Source organism: Alternaria alternata, assembly GCF_001642055.1.
Source record: "Alternaria alternata strain SRC1lrK2f unplaced genomic scaffold CC77scaffold_9, whole genome shotgun sequence".
In the NCBI taxonomy this organism is placed as follows: Eukaryota; Fungi; Ascomycota; class Dothideomycetes; order Pleosporales; family Pleosporaceae; genus Alternaria; species Alternaria alternata.
Genome location: NW_017306198.1, coordinates 808285 through 824470, shown reverse-complemented (window position 1 = coordinate 824470; position 16186 = coordinate 808285). Strand labels below are relative to the sequence as shown.

General features: G+C 52.7%; 7 protein-coding genes across 7 annotated transcripts; 4 read left to right on the top strand and 3 right to left on the bottom strand.

Moving 5' to 3' along the window:
• Nucleotides 1-142: 142 nt before the first annotated feature.
• CC77DRAFT_934510 (cysteine proteinase) lies at nucleotides 143-1191 on the bottom strand (the record flags this gene model as incomplete). Its single annotated transcript, XM_018534385.1, has 5 exons — nucleotides 143-227; nucleotides 282-853; nucleotides 909-961; nucleotides 1045-1059; nucleotides 1110-1191. The coding sequence occupies 5 exons, from the start codon at nucleotides 1189-1191 to the stop codon at nucleotides 143-145; spliced, it is 807 nt and encodes a 268-aa protein (XP_018386689.1).
• Nucleotides 1192-1586: 395 nt separating this feature from the next.
• On the bottom strand, nucleotides 1587-3475 carry CC77DRAFT_1020056 (branched-chain amino acid aminotransferase II). Its single transcript, XM_018524970.1, has 4 exons — nucleotides 3163-3475; nucleotides 3059-3091; nucleotides 2135-2895; nucleotides 1587-2086 (listed from the first exon to the last, which is right to left on the bottom strand). The coding sequence occupies exons 1-4, from the start codon at nucleotides 3197-3199 to the stop codon at nucleotides 1796-1798; spliced, it is 1122 nt and encodes a 373-aa protein (XP_018386688.1). The 5' UTR covers nucleotides 3200-3475; the 3' UTR covers nucleotides 1587-1795.
• Nucleotides 3476-3661: 186 nt separating this feature from the next.
• Nucleotides 3662-4404, top strand: CC77DRAFT_1030870 (hypothetical protein; the record flags this gene model as incomplete). The annotated part of the gene is made up of 4 exons (XM_018526618.1): nucleotides 3662-3867; nucleotides 3936-4064; nucleotides 4124-4292; nucleotides 4357-4404. 4 exons carry the CDS (start codon nucleotides 3662-3664, stop codon nucleotides 4402-4404), a joined length of 552 nt encoding a protein of 183 aa, XP_018386687.1.
• Nucleotides 4405-5184: 780 nt separating this feature from the next.
• CC77DRAFT_1020052 (hypothetical protein) lies at nucleotides 5185-7626 on the top strand. Its single transcript, XM_018524969.1, has 3 exons — nucleotides 5185-5436; nucleotides 5523-5645; nucleotides 5792-7626. The coding sequence occupies exons 1-3, from the start codon at nucleotides 5416-5418 to the stop codon at nucleotides 7175-7177; spliced, it is 1530 nt and encodes a 509-aa protein (XP_018386686.1). The 5' UTR covers nucleotides 5185-5415; the 3' UTR covers nucleotides 7178-7626.
• Nucleotides 7627-9051: 1425 nt separating this feature from the next.
• On the top strand, nucleotides 9052-11361 carry CC77DRAFT_934132 (hypothetical protein; the record flags this gene model as incomplete). Its single annotated transcript, XM_018534365.1, has 1 exon — nucleotides 9052-11361. One exon carries the CDS (start codon nucleotides 9052-9054, stop codon nucleotides 11359-11361), a length of 2310 nt encoding a protein of 769 aa, XP_018386685.1.
• On the bottom strand, nucleotides 11241-12597 carry CC77DRAFT_1020050 (hypothetical protein). Its single transcript, XM_018524968.1, has 2 exons — nucleotides 12233-12597; nucleotides 11241-12178 (listed from the first exon to the last, which is right to left on the bottom strand). The coding sequence occupies exons 1-2, from the start codon at nucleotides 12422-12424 to the stop codon at nucleotides 11714-11716; spliced, it is 657 nt and encodes a 218-aa protein (XP_018386684.1). The 5' UTR covers nucleotides 12425-12597; the 3' UTR covers nucleotides 11241-11713.
• A 1296-nt stretch (nucleotides 12598-13893) lies between these two features.
• On the top strand, nucleotides 13894-16124 carry CC77DRAFT_934932 (hypothetical protein; the record flags this gene model as incomplete). Its single annotated transcript, XM_018534407.1, has 3 exons — nucleotides 13894-14070; nucleotides 14120-14683; nucleotides 14736-16124. Coding segments are annotated over 3 exons (2130 nt in total), but the record flags the coding sequence as incomplete, so codon positions are not given.
• Between the last annotated feature and the right edge of the window lie 62 nt (nucleotides 16125-16186).

Genomic DNA, 16186 nt, shown 5'->3' with positions numbered 1-16186 from the left:
ACAGTATCCGACGCTCGCTTGTGTATTACCGAGGCGACAGGCGTAGCAAAGCACAGCGCCTTCGTGCACACAGGTGCTCATAAAGTCTCCACGTAATGGAGCCAAATCAGGGATATTAGTCTGATGCAAATCTCAGCGGCTACTAGCGCTCCTGCGATTGTTCGTCGCCTATGCGTGGTGGGCTCTTGGAGTGGGCGGAGGGATTTCTAAAGGGTGAATGACTGCCTCTGCACGCGTGTTAGCTTCTCCTTCCCAATGACAATGATGTTTCGGAAACATACGAGCGTCTCCGCTTTCCCTCGTCTCTCCTCTCTTCGATGACCTTGAGCATAGTTCTCCGTCCATCTTTTGCGTTTATGTGTGCATCCCGCATGCTCATGCTGACCTTCTTGCTCGCATCGGCCCGAAGCAGCCTCTTGAGCAGCAAATGCCGCATAAGCACACAGACGAACACACCACAATCACTTCCGTTTTCTTGCTGCGGACTATCACTCATAGGGATAAACCGCAGTCGCTTTCCTAGTAGTTGTTCCAGCTTCATGGTTGTGCTTCGTGCTTCGCGCTCGTTGGACTGAGTCATGGAGTCGTAGTGGAATGAAACGCCATCGATGATGGAAACGAGAAGGAGGGACCAATGTGAGCCGCCTTCGGCTTGTGTGACGTCGGTGTTGTCATTTATGGGCAGGAAGACGTGTGTTGTGTGAGTGAAGTTGGGGAGGACTTCTTTCAAGGAGAGGGGCTCGGCGGATTGCATGAGCATGTAGGACATGGAGGGGCGGAGGAGGACGATGGAGGCTTTGGGGAAGGCATTGAGCTCTTCGCGTTCGAGGTATTCTTGCCAGAAGGCGATGGCCTTGGGTCTATGTTAGCCCTAGTTGTGGTGTGCAGAGGGGTAATGGTGTACGCACATTGTCCGTGAGCCAGTCGTTAGACTTGATGCTGTCTAGATCGGCTCGCGTTACTGTTGGCAGCCGTCAGTACTACCGTCGTGGTTGTCAAAAGCACATGGAAGCGCAAGTCAAAGAACAGGTGACGCATACACACCCCTCACATCATGATCTGCCCTCAGTCAGTTTTTACCCTCTCACAGTCCCTGCGTCCCGACTCACAAGAAAGATAGGCCTCATCCGGACTAGGATCACCCAGGTGGCGCCTGGCCTTGTCCCTGATTCTCGAAAACGATCCAGGCATGCTGTAGGCGTTTGCGCTGTGACTCGGCGTAGGATCGCGTGGCACAGGCGTGCTATTAATTTTGTGCGAGGCTGCAACTACTGGCGGGGTATACCAAGGTTTCGGACCTCGTGGTTATGCGAGAGGGTAGGGATGTTGGGTGTCTGTCTGCCTCGTTGCACGGTTGGATAGACGCGCGCTCAAATGGTGCACCTCGATTATGCGGGTGAAAAGCAGGGATGACGTATGCGTTTTGGCTAGACTGTGTGGGGGTGTCGACCAAGATAGTTCTGGGCCACCTCGGCACTTAAAGTCTCGCGGCGCGAACAGCTTTAAGCCATCGCAAACGTGTACCACGATTGCGAGCTCCGCGTTCCCAGTATCATGTTGCTCTTGTCTGTTTCAACCGTGCTTGGATGTCTGGGTTGTAACAGTCAAGTCTAAGTATAGGACAAAGCAAATCCGGCCATATAGTTGAAGCAGTGTTTTCTTTTTGCATTGCATTATTCATCAGTCTTTTCTGTACAGGCCTGCGTTTACAACCTTGACAAGTTTGTCCTTGCCTTGGTCATCTATAGTCATTTCTGCATGCGTGAAGACCGGAAAGCGCACTCGACCCATCCTCTCAAGGCAGTTGTCCGACAATCTTGGCCCCGTTTGCCTGTTCTTGTTTTCCAAACTGCTCAGGCCTCTCCACCTTGAAAAGCCAGCTCTGCTTGTCTTCAATCTTTCCTTGCTGGATACCTTTCAGTGTCGTAAGAAGCTTCTTGCATACTGGGCCTGGTTCTTGCTGTGCCTCTGCATACGTGAACTTGTCATCCTTCGATGGTAGAGTGATAGATTTGATGGGAACAAGAGCCGCCGCGGTTCCTGCAGCAAGGACTTCGTCGAAGGACTTGAGTTCTTCATACGCGATCTAAAATTGTTAGCTGAGTGTAGCACGTTTGCAAAGCGAATATAGTACCTCTCGGGACTCGGCTTCCCAGCCAAATGATTCCGCAATCCTGAGGACGCTGTCTCCAGTCACACTCTGGATGACGTTTTTGCTGTTAGATGCAACAAGCTTGACCTTGTCGCCATCCTTCTTCACTCCAATGAATGCGGACGTTGAGAACTCGTCAACGACGCTTCTGGTCTTGCTGTCAAGGTGCAGGGTAATGCCGTAGCCTGCCTTGTACGCCTTCTCGCTATGCCGCAATACTGGAGCGTAGTTGCCTCCGACCTTTGCTGATCCAGTTCCCTCCGGCGCGGCGCGGTCAAAGTCCTCAAGGATGACGGCATCTACCGGGTTTGATCCATGGTAGACACCTGTTGGAATACAGTAGACTACGAATGTGTACTCCTGTGGCGGGTTCAGGCCAAGCTGCGCTGAGCTACCGAAGAGCAGTGGTCGGATGTACATGGCCGCCCCGGTCTCATGAGGTGGCACGTATGCCGCGTTCATTCCTACAGCCATACTGCAGCAGGCGAGGAAGTGGTCTGTCGGTACCTCTGGGATGGAAATAAAAGAGGCCGAGTGTTGCATCCTTTCGGCATTCTTGTTGGGCCTGAAGATGTTTATGGTGTTATTTGGTGCTCGGAAGGCCTTCATACCCTCGTAGCACTGCATCCCGTAATTCAGACCGGGTGCCATGCCGTGGATGCGCAGGAATGGATCCTCGACAAAGACTGGGGGGGTCCATTTGCCGGTCTCAACAGAGTAGTGTGATTCAACATGGCCAGCGACTTTGTAAAGTTAGGAAGAGTTCGAAATCGTACTGGTGGGTGACTCCACGGCGGGGTGGATATACGCAGTACAAACACACTTTGGGCGCCCTCTCAATACCTTCTCGTGCATGTCCCAGTTTATGCACTCGCCGAGTTCATTCGTAACAGGATTAAGTCTTACCTTCTCGGATCTTGAAGCCCACATTGCTCCAGTCTGTAGTTGAGTTAGCGTGGGCCTTTGCGCTGCGTGGAACGTGCCGGCAACCCGCTCAGCGATTGACGTACCAATGGTATCGACGGGTGAAGGAGGAAAGTCTGACATGGTTGTGTTATTTGCAGTGAGTTACGGTGTCGTGTGCTGAAGCGCGAGCCAATATGCAGATTGGTCAATGGGCAATTTTGAAGTTTTGAACGCTTTCGGAGGACCAGCAAGCTCAGCCCTACTGCGATATCGGATGACGTAGACCGGTAATATCCCCCGGCACCCGTCGCAGCGTACCAAAAGCTCACCAACTGCACTTTATTGATTTCCCATCGCGGAGAATGCTAATGGCGTTGTCGAATGCGAACTAGCTTCGATTGCACACATGTACCTGCAGATTTACCCGCATGGTGGGACCACTCGGGCGTGATGCTTCGAAGCCGCAAGCTTGGCGCTATCTGAGGCATCGAGTGCGTGGCCATAGATGACAGCCATTCGCATTCCACAGTGAACCATGGAACGCGTCTCACCACCTTGAAATCTCGTTTTCTCACCTCGGAGATCTGACCTAAACACTTCACCATGATGCGCATCAGTGGCCCCAGGGCCCGGTTTGCTCTCCTTGCTCTAGTCGTCTTTGCCCTGTGCTCGTTCGTGCTTGTAGGGCCCTACAAAGTAACGCCATCACATCTAGCACCAACATCGGTCGAGAAGAAGCTGGGTCGTACCAGCGAAGCCGTGCTCACCGGACATGCGATCGCGCCAAAGTTGGAGAATGCGACGGCAAAGTATGTGCATCACAGCCTCTGCGCAGACACCATGTACAGAACACGGGCAGACTGACAAGCAAACGCAGGGCAGAACTCGGTCGCGCCGCGTGGAAAGTCTTACACACAACCTTTGCTCGCTTCCCCGAAAGCCCTACCGACGAGGAGCAAGAGGCACTGCGGTCATACGTACACCTGTTCCAACGCCTGTACCCTTGGTATGTCTTACACCGTGTGGCGCACACAAAGGTCATGCGCAAACTGACTGGAATTGCAGCGGGGAATGCGCAGAGCACTTCGGGCAAGTACTCGCAAAGTATCCTCCTCAAGTATCGTCGCGGACAGCAGCCGCCATGTGGGGTTGCTACGTACACAATATCGTCAACAAGAGGCTGGGCAAGCCCGAGTTCAGTTGTGAAGATATAGGTGATGCATATGATTGTGGTGTAAGTAGTATCCCTGTACGAACTACATATGAGACATAAACTGACTGCGTACACCAACATCTAGTGTGGAGACGAGGAGCCGACAGCATCGAGCAAAGACACAGCTGCATGAGACCCCGGACCATGAAGCGCTAGGGTAGGGGAAGGATCACCAGGCAAAGCGCATAGCTCAAGAGGATACACTTGCCAATGTATCCTTTACGAGAGCCCAAACTCCATCTTGAAACACGTAAGACGGATTCGCATGCAAGGTGGGGTTGGACGGCACAGCGGACTTGAGATGCGAAATGCCCGAGACACTGTGCTGCGCAGAAGGGGGTTGCGACATGGTCACGATATCTCTATTTGCGGGTACTTGCTACGCCGCAAACGATGGCTAACGACTTGGAAGAGGAGCCAATAAGCCAATAGTCAAGACGATAGCTGAAAGGTATCGACGGAGCTCCTCCGGCCTTCCCGGCAGATCGCAGAGTTCGTCAGCCAGGTTTCACACGGCATGTCGAGAAGTGGCTTCGATGGTGGTGGGATGTAAACCGGACTCGAGATTGCCCTAAGCACACCCTAGCGAATGACTGCTCAGTGATCAGCCTTCAGACAGGTGAAGCCCTGTCGTGAAGAGAGCCACGCAAGCAAGATGCGCGCCAAACAGCATGCCCTTATCAAGCCCGATAGAAGGACGATAGAATGAAGCATAGTACTCTACCTGCGACACCGTGCCCCTCTCCAACTTTCCAACCGTGTGTGATGGTCGTGCGTCATGGCAAAGCGATGCTACAGGTCGGCGATCCATTAGGAGATGACCATGGGCAGCCCACCAGTTCGGCGGGCGCGTGGCTTGGGATGGCAGCTATTCGCAGGCGCTAACAGGCTGCATGCAAGATGCGCGGTCGCATGATGTATTTCGGGATGGTCGCGAGGCGCGCATTGTCAGGGGCCTGTTCCCAAAGCAACTTAGCGCCATAACGACTTTTGTTGTATCCCAAACAACTGAAACCTTACCTGGGCCAGCGAGGGGTGATAACGACGCGGCACCCCCTCCATACACCGACTCTTCATCCTCTCCTCCATTGACCGTCTGCCAGCTGTTCACCGCTACTTGTCTATCGACCCTCATCTTTCCACCATGGTGTCCTTCTCCTGCGAGGTACTTACTTGAGCCCCATGTCCATATTCTCCCCACCATTGGCCCCTTCCCTGGAGATGCATTGAAGGCTTACTGTGACGGTCTAGGGCTGTGGAGACGTCCTCACAAAGAAGAAGCTTGACGGGCATCGTAACCAATGCTATGGCGCTTCCTTTACCTGCCTCGACTGCATGGTCCACTTCCCAGGAACCTCGTACAAATCTCATACGGTACGCATCATACCTTTCTTGCCCTACATGGCGACCCGTTGCTGCTAGAACAGCACGCTGCGACTGTTGCAACTTGTGCGCCCGCGTCGCGCATTGCGCCGTATTCAATTTTTCACCCTTCGCAGTCGCTAACTGACACATGGTAGGCCTGCATAACCGAAGACCAAAAGTACCAGGGCAAACTCTACAAAGAGAAGAAGAAGGGCCCGCAACAGAAGAGAGACAGCGCCTACCACGACAACTCTCAAGCCATCACTCCTCACAACGCATCCGTCGAAGAAGCGCGCAATGATGACAACGCCGTCGCAGTCGTGGATGCCCCGCCTCGTGCGCCCACTCCTCCGCCAGCGGCGCACTCTCTAGGCTATCACCAGCAAGAGGCTATTGAGGCTCCTAATGTCTTCGATTTCCTTGACCCCTCGTCGACACCCAATGTTCCGAGAACGAGCGCGCCCATCAACGAAGCGCGCATGCTTGAAGACAGTCAGCCACCTGCATACGAGGAGCAGTACATGCCTACAATCGCCGACGTCATGAAGTTCCAGGTGCCCGACGACGACGAGTCCTTTGCACAAAACGGCTTCTCGTACGGGAACGAGCAAGTTCGTCCTTCCAATGAGCGCTACGACTCGTACACTACACCTGCCTCCAAGTCAAAGCACTCGAGGAACAAGTCGCGCGACACGGATGTTGAAACCACGTCGAAGAAAACCGATCGCAAGCGCAAGCGCAATTCGCCCAGTGAACTCGATATGTCGCTAGTCCGCGCCCAGGAGGAAAGAGACACTATGATGGCAGATGCGCCCGCGACGCTTCACTCTGGTCTCACTGGAGGGCTGAACAGACTGCTTGCCCGACCTGAGTTCCCACCTTCGCCGGATGACTCTGGTGACTATGTCAACTCGCCTCTGAGCCCCATGAAACGCGCCAAGCAGGGTAACTCGAAGGCTCTTATGCGCGCGCAGCGAGAATACGAGGCGGAGCAAGCTAAGCAGCGCAAGGCTGACACCAAGGCTCGTGAGCAAGCAGAGAAGAAGGAAAAGGACAGGGGCCGCGATAAGGAGCGCAAAGAGCGCAAGGCTAGCACTGCTCTCGTCAAGATCAGGCCCAAGAAGAAGCGCGAGGATTCTACAACTGAGGTTCGCCGAGTCCGTCGTCGGCAATACTCGTCTTCTGTGTCGCCACCACCGCGCGAGAGCAAAGCGGTCAAGGCCATTGAGTACCATCGTTCGGCAACAAACTCTCCGGAGCCAGATGGCCAAGGCCAGCTGATTGTGCGGCCCACCGGAGACGTGGCACCTATCTCTTCGCCTGCAGGACTGTTCATGTCCTTCATCACCAAGGGTCCAGACTCCGAGCGCGGCATGAGTGTCAACAAGGCTCTGAAACGGTATCATCGCGAGCGTCACGAGCACCATGCCCGCGCGCCCTCCAAGGCTGATGACGAGAAAGAGCTCTGGAAGGATCTACGTCTCCGAAGAAATGATAGGGGCGAGATTGTTCTATTCTATGCTCCTAACGAGGCTTCGTGACTAGACGGGGATCCGGATCTCGACATTATCGTCCGCATGCGCGCGTGGTCTTGTTCTGATCCGACACCAAGTCAGGGATCTGATGACATGATCGATGTCTGACTACAATGGGGGAAAAGGTAGTTTCGTGGTCGACTCTTGTACGATACCATGCTGCTCCATACGTTTCTTCCTTTTAGATGATACCCGACATCAAGTCAAAGGTTATTTCGGGTGGGCTCGGTGTATCTGTTCCTGTACATGTCTTGCTTAGGATTCGGCTTCTTCTGTTGTATCTCATATTCGCATGTCTTATTGTCCGCATATACGTACTGTCACGGCCATACTTTGTCTGCGTTGCTTGCTTTGGTATCTTTTGGCCAAATTACTTGCCCTAATACTCCTTTGGGCTGGACCCGCTCCGTCATTTCGGCGTTGGGTCCTCAAGTATAATTATGTTGAGTTCTGCAACACAGTCGCATCCGCTCTCGCTTGGTGACTTGATGAAATGGCTGTTGAAGGATCCTATCGTGTCATACCCGAGAAGTCGGGCATGCAGTTGTCTCTGCGCAATTGACGATTTCAAAGCAGAGTACGTCAGTGTATTGTTTGAGCCGAAGGGGAAGTGAGTGCGCAGAGCCGCAAACACATGCAAAGAAAGAGTGAGGCTCGCTAGCTACATATCTGTACGAGTGGAGTGCATGCATACCAGCACGTACTACTGCAGCATCTAGTGCAGGGACAAATTGATGAGCCCACGGCGCAGCTGCTCTGCCGGCTGTAAGGCACTTTGTCAGGCTGCTTCTTGCTTGGCGATGTGTAGGGCGTTGGTCTGAAGGGGTGTCATTTACTCAACACGGCTAGACGTTCGCTTGACCTGATCACCCCATCTACGTGTTCACGGTAATCTGGGGGAGGGCGTCAAGGACAAGCTCCCTCATAGCCGAGGTCAGGGATTCCGCGTAGCAGTCCTGCTATCGCGCGCGAAAGAAAGCAAGACACTGCATCCGAAAGGGTCAAGGTGTTGGTCCAGCTCGGCAAACGTAGGCTTTACCATACCGAAATGCCTCCGCATACCCAGTATAGGCAGCCGTCCTTTCTACACCTTACACAGCGACGTCTAACAGATGTCGAACTGCGCAACGGAAGTGGATTACTCGATTACCTATTGTGGAGGAACATGTGCATGGCCGGAGATTATTCGACTGGCCGCACCGCTCACAGCCACAATGAGGCGAAGTCTTTCCAGAAGCCTGCCTTCTTAGACATGGTGTACCAAAATCGCGCAGATGTGTCGAACCGGCCGACTGGCGCTAGGTTGCACGTCGCTCACGTCTCCCATGCTGATTCGATGTTAATTTGTTAGTATACAGCGGGGAGAACTACCCGGCAAAGCACGGTGACAGGGCTACCACAGATTGAGTTGACCGGCCGCCACGCTGCAGACTCGCGCATGGTCAGATGGCACTGCCGACCAGCCCCAAGACATCATACCTTCGACACAAAGCTTCCAGCACCAACGGCCCGCGGCCATTTACATGCAAGTTCTAGTCATTGACTAATAAGCAGCTACAACGTGATAAGGCCATTGACGACTACTCGTCAATTGCCCTGGCGGCCTCTGATGCAAGGCAGTCAAGTCAGCCGCACCCTGACATTGCCCCAACTTGCGCGTGGAATATAACTTTGGCCACCTTGCAGCCTGGAGAAATTAATTGGTGTTACTCAGACAGCTATCGTCTTCCGGCGCAACATTCCAGCTTCCGTACTCTACACGCTGTCATCGCTCATCGCATGAGACCCTCAGCGAAGGGGTGAACCTTACGGCCTTCATCCACTCTTGGTTGTTCCTTGCCCTTCAGCCTGACACACAACACCGTTGATCCACCTGAAGAATGTCTCGCTTTCCGTATATCAGCTCCCTGAACGAAAGCTGGCAGGAGCTCGTTGATTGGGACGATGAACTGTATGACCCTCTTTTCCAAGGAGAAACCAGTTATACAAGGGCTCAAGAAGGCAGCTACGTTGCGGGCCACCAGCTATCGGAAAGCTACACGTCCGAGCCTACATATTTAGTATCAGCACCTCCTTCGGTCGTTGACGAACCTCCGTCACTCGAGTATACGGTTTCCGGCCCGCCATCAATCCTAGATGGACAGTCATCGTTCGAACATGCAAATGGAACTTCACTGTCCTTTGACACCATATCAACTTCTCCGCTAGCTGTCCAAGCAGATAGTCAGTACTTTGGATCGTTTGGTGCGTGCGACAGCAGCCTCCTATCACCGTTAGGTGCTATCAACGACTCGCCTATCTTGGATACACGCTACGATCGTATCCCGGAAACCTTCACCCCTGGTTCTCTCGAGAGCACAACTGAAACCGTCTTCAACCCCTATGTTACGGACTCTTCCCATTCCTTCAGTGGTCTGGATGTGAGAGCCTCCCGATTGTTCTCGAATCTTGGTACATGGGCAGATCAGCCACGGATCATCGAACCGATCGCAGAAGATGATGGGGGCAGAGCAGAAGTCGAGCCGATTGCCATTCCAAATTCTTTTTCGCAGAACTACAATTCGGCACTGCCGTCTTATCGACGATCAGATGGCGAATATGAGCTACACAATCGCAGCAGAGCCATCACCATTCCTGATGCTACACCTGGACCTACCTACTACAACAACCGAACATCAGCCTCTGCATCAGTACGAAGACCTCCTCCTATACTCTCAGTATCGCCAGTAACTTCACGTTACCCTCGCGGTGTTGCTTTGTCTAGAAGCGCATCGCTTTCTCGACGCAAAGCCTCCACTCCGTCCCCCTCGCCTGACTCCTATGGCTGGGTGTCTTATCACCCGAACCCTTTGACGCACCGATTAGCACCCACGAGCACAGAGGGTATGCCAGGTCGGGCTCCCAAAGGGCGGAAGAGAGCCCTGACTGCTGAGCAGCGCCGCCATGCTGCGTTGATGCGGATTGTTGGCGCTTGCTCGAATTGCCAACGACGGAAGGAAAAGTGTGACCCTGGTACTCCGTGCAGAGCTTGTCTCGAACACTACAAAGGGGATTTAGTCAACCACCCTTGTCGAGACCATACTCTTGTTGACCTTTCTGCGGCATTCCTCTCTGACCGCCTAGGTTGGCATCCAACCACTCGGCCCTTGGAATCCTTCGTTCCGGCTGGTAATTTCGAAATTTCAAAAGAGGCTACCTACACGCTTCCTCTAAACTTTGGCTTCGGACCAACGTTTCCTGTCTCGGTACATGCCGTACAACTCAACGACGACAATCCCCTCGTGCACGAGCACATCATTTACTCCTGGCCACCACAGCCCTACACCGGTCCTTCGCACAAGCACGCCGTTCTCCCGGCTGTGCTAACAGCTGATGCACAATACCATTTGCTGAATACATTAGACTCTCACTTGTCGCTACTAGTAGCGCATCACTTCCGTGCGTTCCCGCTATACTGCTCACCGCTGAGGATCCTACGCGATATCTACGTCTTTTCGCGATCTATTCCAGCAAGCTCCCCTCACTACCGCATACTACACCAGGCACTCAAGCTTCTTGTGCTGGTGCACATTGGCGGTGATATAACGCTTCCATCACGCTCAGAGAGCTCCATGTTGGAGCAGCTCATCCGCAGTACGATGGATATACCCCAGGACCTCACTCCTACACCTTGCTTTATTCGTTCGCAATTTGGTGCGATCATGCCCGGCCTTGCTCTTAGCTTGATGAAGGATGTGCTCACATCATTGGAGCAACTTCTTTTGAACAAGGACTGCGACGAGTGGCCCATCGCTCTGGCTGTTCTTACCACTGTCCTGATGACGGTAGAGTCTATTCACTACCACGCTGCGAAACTGCCATATCATAACCGCTACAACGCCACACGCTCACCTTCTACTGAAGAGGACGTAGAAATCGACGATCATGGTGTGAAATCACTACTCGAATTTTATCGCGCGTGCTTCTCTGGTTGCCACGCCAGACTCAGACCAGACTGGGAGGGCGAGTCAATGCAGTCTCACCAGACAGGTACACCCGAAGATGCATTCATCCAAAATTTGCGGGAGGCAATTAAAAAGGCGGAAACATCGAACTACCTGGCAAAGAAAGCCAAAGAGAAGAGGCAAGATGAGGATATGGGGTACTTCTTCGACCGACTCGTCGCGCGCCTCTTTACCATGAGGCCTTGACGAGCAGACTTCCTTTTTCTTATGCTGTCTTCCAATGAGTTCTCTATATTTCTTCGAAGTTATGATCAGATGGTTACCGGCGTTGAAAAGGTGCGATACCCAGCTTTATAGATCGACTGTATTTGTTCTTGGATTACTTGTTGGGGATGTTTGTATGACTGATGCGCCTATGAACATATTCTCATGATGGAACGGCTTCTCGACGACTCCAGTTCGCATTTTTTCCTCTTCCTTTGGTAGCTCTGGCACAGAGTTCCCATTCTCAGACAATTCCAAGAATCGATCAATACTTCATTGCGTTTCGTGCATTGTACGTATCATGGACAGGAAGGCAGTTGTCTCGCTCCAGTGGTCAGGCTTTTACACCATACATCCGCTGTGATGCTAAGACGATAACCCACCTAACACCCATCCACAGTATTGCACAAGCCAATCCCAATACTACAAGCATGACAACAATCATGCGGCCTCGCATCTCGAGCGCATCGCCTATCTCCAGCTTGGCCACTTTCCTGATCTTTCTATGCAGATGCCACGACTTTCTCTTCTTCCGTTTCTTCGGTTTCTCATCGTCTTGTTCGTCTGACCGGGGACCTATAGCGTCATGGGGCTCAACATGTCCAGTGGTCCCCCTTCTACCCCATTTCGAATCATCAGGATCTTGGTAGGGCTCTGGATCGAGCCAGCTGGATGGAGCGAGGTACGCGAGGAGGGAGAAGCTGAGTGAGTGTGCTTCTGTTCGGCGGGCGCGATTGCGGTAGTTGACGAGGAAGAGAGAGAGGAGGAAGGATGTGAACAAGACGGGCGTGAGTATAATCTTGAAGGAGTGTTAGGATCGCTCACACTGTGTTGACATCTCGATATGGCTTACTCGTTTCAGAAGGGGTTCTTGGTCGTCGTTAAGCTCATTTGCTGGAGAAGAGGGCAGCGAGGGTATTGGTGTAGTTGCGAGTTGTTCAAAAGGATCGGGCTTCTTCTTTTTTCTCTGCCGTGTAGATGGAGGCGACGGTGGTGGGCTCGGGGGAAGATGTTGCATATGACGATGGTTGTGTGCTGCAGACATGTTGCTCAAATGAACTTGTGGACTGCAGCAAGCGCATCTAGACTCCAGGAATAATCATTCAAGGTTGTCGATCAGACCATAATACCGAGAACCTGTACAGCAAGGTTGGTAGGTCTTTTTTGGTTAGGGCTTTGGATTTGGAGAGATGAACATCAAGATTGTGGTATTCTTAGGTATGATGCGGCTGAGCTCGGAATGACGATGCGTGCCCACTATCCGTTCATAGGGCTGCTAGCTCGCGTCGACCCGTGTTCCACGCAAGCACCCTGAAAACGATGTCATAATGGGTCCAGACTACGATGCTGATAGCGGGCCCATTTCCTCCCGAACAAAGGTCCCCATCATGAACGAGGGAACGAGGGTCGCGGGGCCTCCCGCGGGGTAGAATACGCGTATACGGGGCACCAGGCAGGTGTGCAATCCGTGGGCATCGCCAAGTCGTGTCATATCGGTATTATCCGCAAACTCCATGTTTCGAGATCAACACAAGCATTAGCACAGCCTCGGGCTAGCCTCCAATGTATCCCGGAATCCATTCGCACTCGTTTCTCGCATATTTGGCCGAATGGGGAACGGGATTTAGAGGAGCCCCGACTCGACCGAGTCGCCGAAAGTCCGCTCCAAAACACAGGATAAACTGCTGCCTGGAAAGCCTGGCTTTCTATAAGATTCTGTAGTCAGCAGTAGTGCTTTGACGGCCGTTGCGCGGCATTATTCAGCTTCCTTCGCTGACCTAATACACGGCCCTAACGGACGAAATCACCTCCGGACCTCCTCGTTCTGCTTTGAAACCCTATCACCACCAGAAGCCGACGTCTATCCTCTTGCTACTATTGACATCTTTTATCTCTTTCTCGTCGGCCTGATCCGTTTATTCCGCAGGAGGAATCGAGTTGCGGACGCGATTATATAACATCAAACTTCCGTGATCCGGTTTGCTCGTGCAGAGCCGAGTCCGGACGAATTTGTCGTAAGAGCTAGGTTCGCACGATCTGGGTGGTTGGAACACAACGAATCGAGATGCCAAAGGAGGAGACGTTGCCGACACGCAAAAAGATGCGTAAGGGTACGCATAGCTGCTTCGAATGTATGTGGATCCAGTTATTGCCTCGCGTTGAATGATTACTGTTCACCATACTGCTATCCATCACTGTTACTCTCGTCTCGCCTGTGCATCACTACGCCAACCTCAATCTCCACTCTACGTCTCATCATAAGCATAATGTGAGCCTTTCTGATGTAATACAGGTCGCCGCCGCAAGATCCGATGCATCTTCCAACCCGACAACCCGGATGTTTGCTCAGAATGCTTCGCGCGCGGCAGCAGGTGCATCGACCAAGAACATGCCAACCCAGAGGTCATTGTCGATCATAGGAAGAATCTTCGTGAACGAGTATCGCGACTGGAGGCCTTGGTTGATACGTTGCTTGAAGACAAAACTGTAAAGTCAGAAAGCCGCAGTCAAAGTCAGAGCGTAGCGGACACTTCATCACCAAAAGCGCCCACTATCTACCACAAGGATACATTTCCGCCCACTCCTCTTTCTTCAGAAGCTTCATCCAACGTATTCCGATTGCCGGATAATCAGCGTGCCGCTTCGGACCGAGGTCACCACATACCGATCCTCTCTGTATTCGAAGATGCAGTATGTATTTCCACTCTTTGAACCCGATCTGGAAGCTTATTATCTACAGTTGAACGATGCTGAGGCTCAAGCGAAAGCCCGCAATGGCCCTGCACAGAGCTCAACACCAAGGCCCGGCCAAGCGGCTGACGACCGGTACACTGTGGAAAACAGACACGATGACGACATCGCGGCTGGAAACACCATCGCGCATTCTGCCAAACGAGAGAAGTCCAAGCAAGCACTCATTGCCATGCTACCGCCTTACGATCAACTCACCAAACTTTTGAATTCCAACAGTGACTGGTGGCAGACATGGCGGAGGAAATGCAGCGGCACATCTGGTCCTGAGCAAACACTCCCTCAGTTTGCTGCTCAGGCTCTGACAACTGGAAACATCGGAGCTATTGCTACTGTTGTTTTGTCGGTTGGTATATGCTCATCGGAGAACGATGACGATGTCGAACGCTACATCGAGGCTGTGGACCGATGGTTCCTGTCTGACGACGAGTATGCCGCAAGCTTGGAGGGTCTAGAGTGTCTGATCCTGAAATCCAAGTGGTACGCGGATGTAGGCCAACCACGAAGAGCTTGGATCGCATACCGGAAAGGCTTAATGTATGCCCAGCTCATGGTAAGTTCATGCATTCCTAGATTGTCGTCCAGCATTGACTTATACGAAAAAGGGACTGCATCGCAAGCGCACATCCTCCGCTCCACACGAGAGCATCTGGTGGGCTATGTACCATGGTGACCGTTTCTTGTCCCTCTTGCTGGGTCTGCCGTACGGGATTAGCGATGCACACTGCGACTTGACCATGCCTGAGATTAGCGAAGGCCCTTACATTCATCCATTGATTGGCATCACAAAGCTCTCACAGCTCGCAGGCAGGGTCATCGATCGAAACCAGGGAGTTGCCGAGCAATCTTTTGCCTGGGCGCTACAGCTGGACCAAGAGCTCGAGGACTTGTGGAAGAGGTTCGATCCAGCGTGGCTCGACTACACGGAGTTACTTGCTGACGCGGAATCGAATGCGGCGGAATTGCGAGAGCGAATCATGGGTCAGATGATCTTCCATCAGATCCGTGTATACCTGCACTTGCCCTTCATGCTCAAGGCGGCGTCAAACTCGCGCTTCTCATACTCAAAAACTGCATGCTTGAACGGCTCGCGAGAAGTCCTACGGTTATATCAGTCTCTACGAACCGGACACATCCAGCCACTTTACGAGTGCAAGGCCATCGACTTTATCGGTTTCACGGCCGCAGTTCTTGTCATAATCGGTCTTCTCAACTTCGGCATGGTCTCACAGTCTTCGAGTAGCGGTCCCACGCCCAAGGATATCGAAGAAGACGTACGCCTCATCGAGGTCAGCATCGACATCTTCCATCGCGCGTCGAGCGAAAAGGGAGGCAAAGTAGCCGCGCAATCCGCACAGGTCCTCGAGAAGATGTTGGGCAAATTCAAAGGCACGAGCCTCGACCATGAGGGATGCGGCGACCAATCCGACTTTGTCATTCCATACTTTGGTACCATATCTATCAAGAGAGGGGGCCAGTTAGTCAAGAAGATGCCACCGGCTTGCTCCCCCAGCATGGTGAGCTCCAGGTCACCAGCTACATCAGCACAACTCTACACACCCACGTCAGAGAAGCCGTCGCAGTCTTCTGCATCAGACATCTTCTCGCAACCTACACAGTCCCTTAATGTCACGCCAAAGACGTCCATCTCCGCTGGCACCGGTACTTCGGCTTTCAATCTCACCGATGCGTCGCCCTTTGTCTCATATGATGGCTTCTACAATTGGAACAACATCAACGCAGACGACGCGTCGGCAACAGGCGCTGCTGCATCAGGCACGTTCAACTCACAGATCAACGACGATAGCATGAACAATTTCCCTCTCCCAACGAACAACTTCTCATGGCAACACATGCCCATGGATATCGATCAGGATTGGTCTTGGTTTTTGAACGATGCGCAAACGACGCAAGGGATGGGTACCGCCGGCGGTGCTCCAGCTCCCACTGTACCGCTTGACTTCAATGCGCAAGGTTTCCCTGGCTTTGGTTAAGCGAATTACATGAGGGCTGGCGTTTACTGGGATGCACGTACGTTTGCTATGAAAGACTAGCT

Coding starts and splice junctions, on each gene's coding strand:
- CC77DRAFT_1020056 (XM_018524970.1), bottom strand. CDS start 3,199: ATGTCAGACTTTCCTCCTTCACCCGTCGATACCATTG. Junction 3,092..3,162: donor TTCACCCGTCGATACCATTG/GTACGTCAATCG, acceptor ACTCAACTACAG/ACTGGAGCAATGTGGGCTTC. Junction 2,896..3,058: donor GGGCTTCAAGATCCGAGAAG/GTAAGACTTAAT, acceptor AACTTTACAAAG/TCGCTGGCCATGTTGAATCA.
- CC77DRAFT_1020052 (XM_018524969.1), top strand. CDS start 5,416: ATGGTGTCCTTCTCCTGCGAG. Junction 5,437..5,522: donor TGGTGTCCTTCTCCTGCGAG/GTACTTACTTGA, acceptor GTGACGGTCTAG/GGCTGTGGAGACGTCCTCAC. Junction 5,646..5,791: donor CCTCGTACAAATCTCATACG/GTACGCATCATA, acceptor GACACATGGTAG/GCCTGCATAACCGAAGACCA.
- CC77DRAFT_1020050 (XM_018524968.1), bottom strand. CDS start 12,424: ATGTCTGCAGCACACAACCATCGTCATATGCAACATCTTCCCCCGAGC. Junction 12,179..12,232: donor AAGAACCCCTTCTGAAACGA/GTAAGCCATATC, acceptor CACTCCTTCAAG/ATTATACTCACGCCCGTCTT.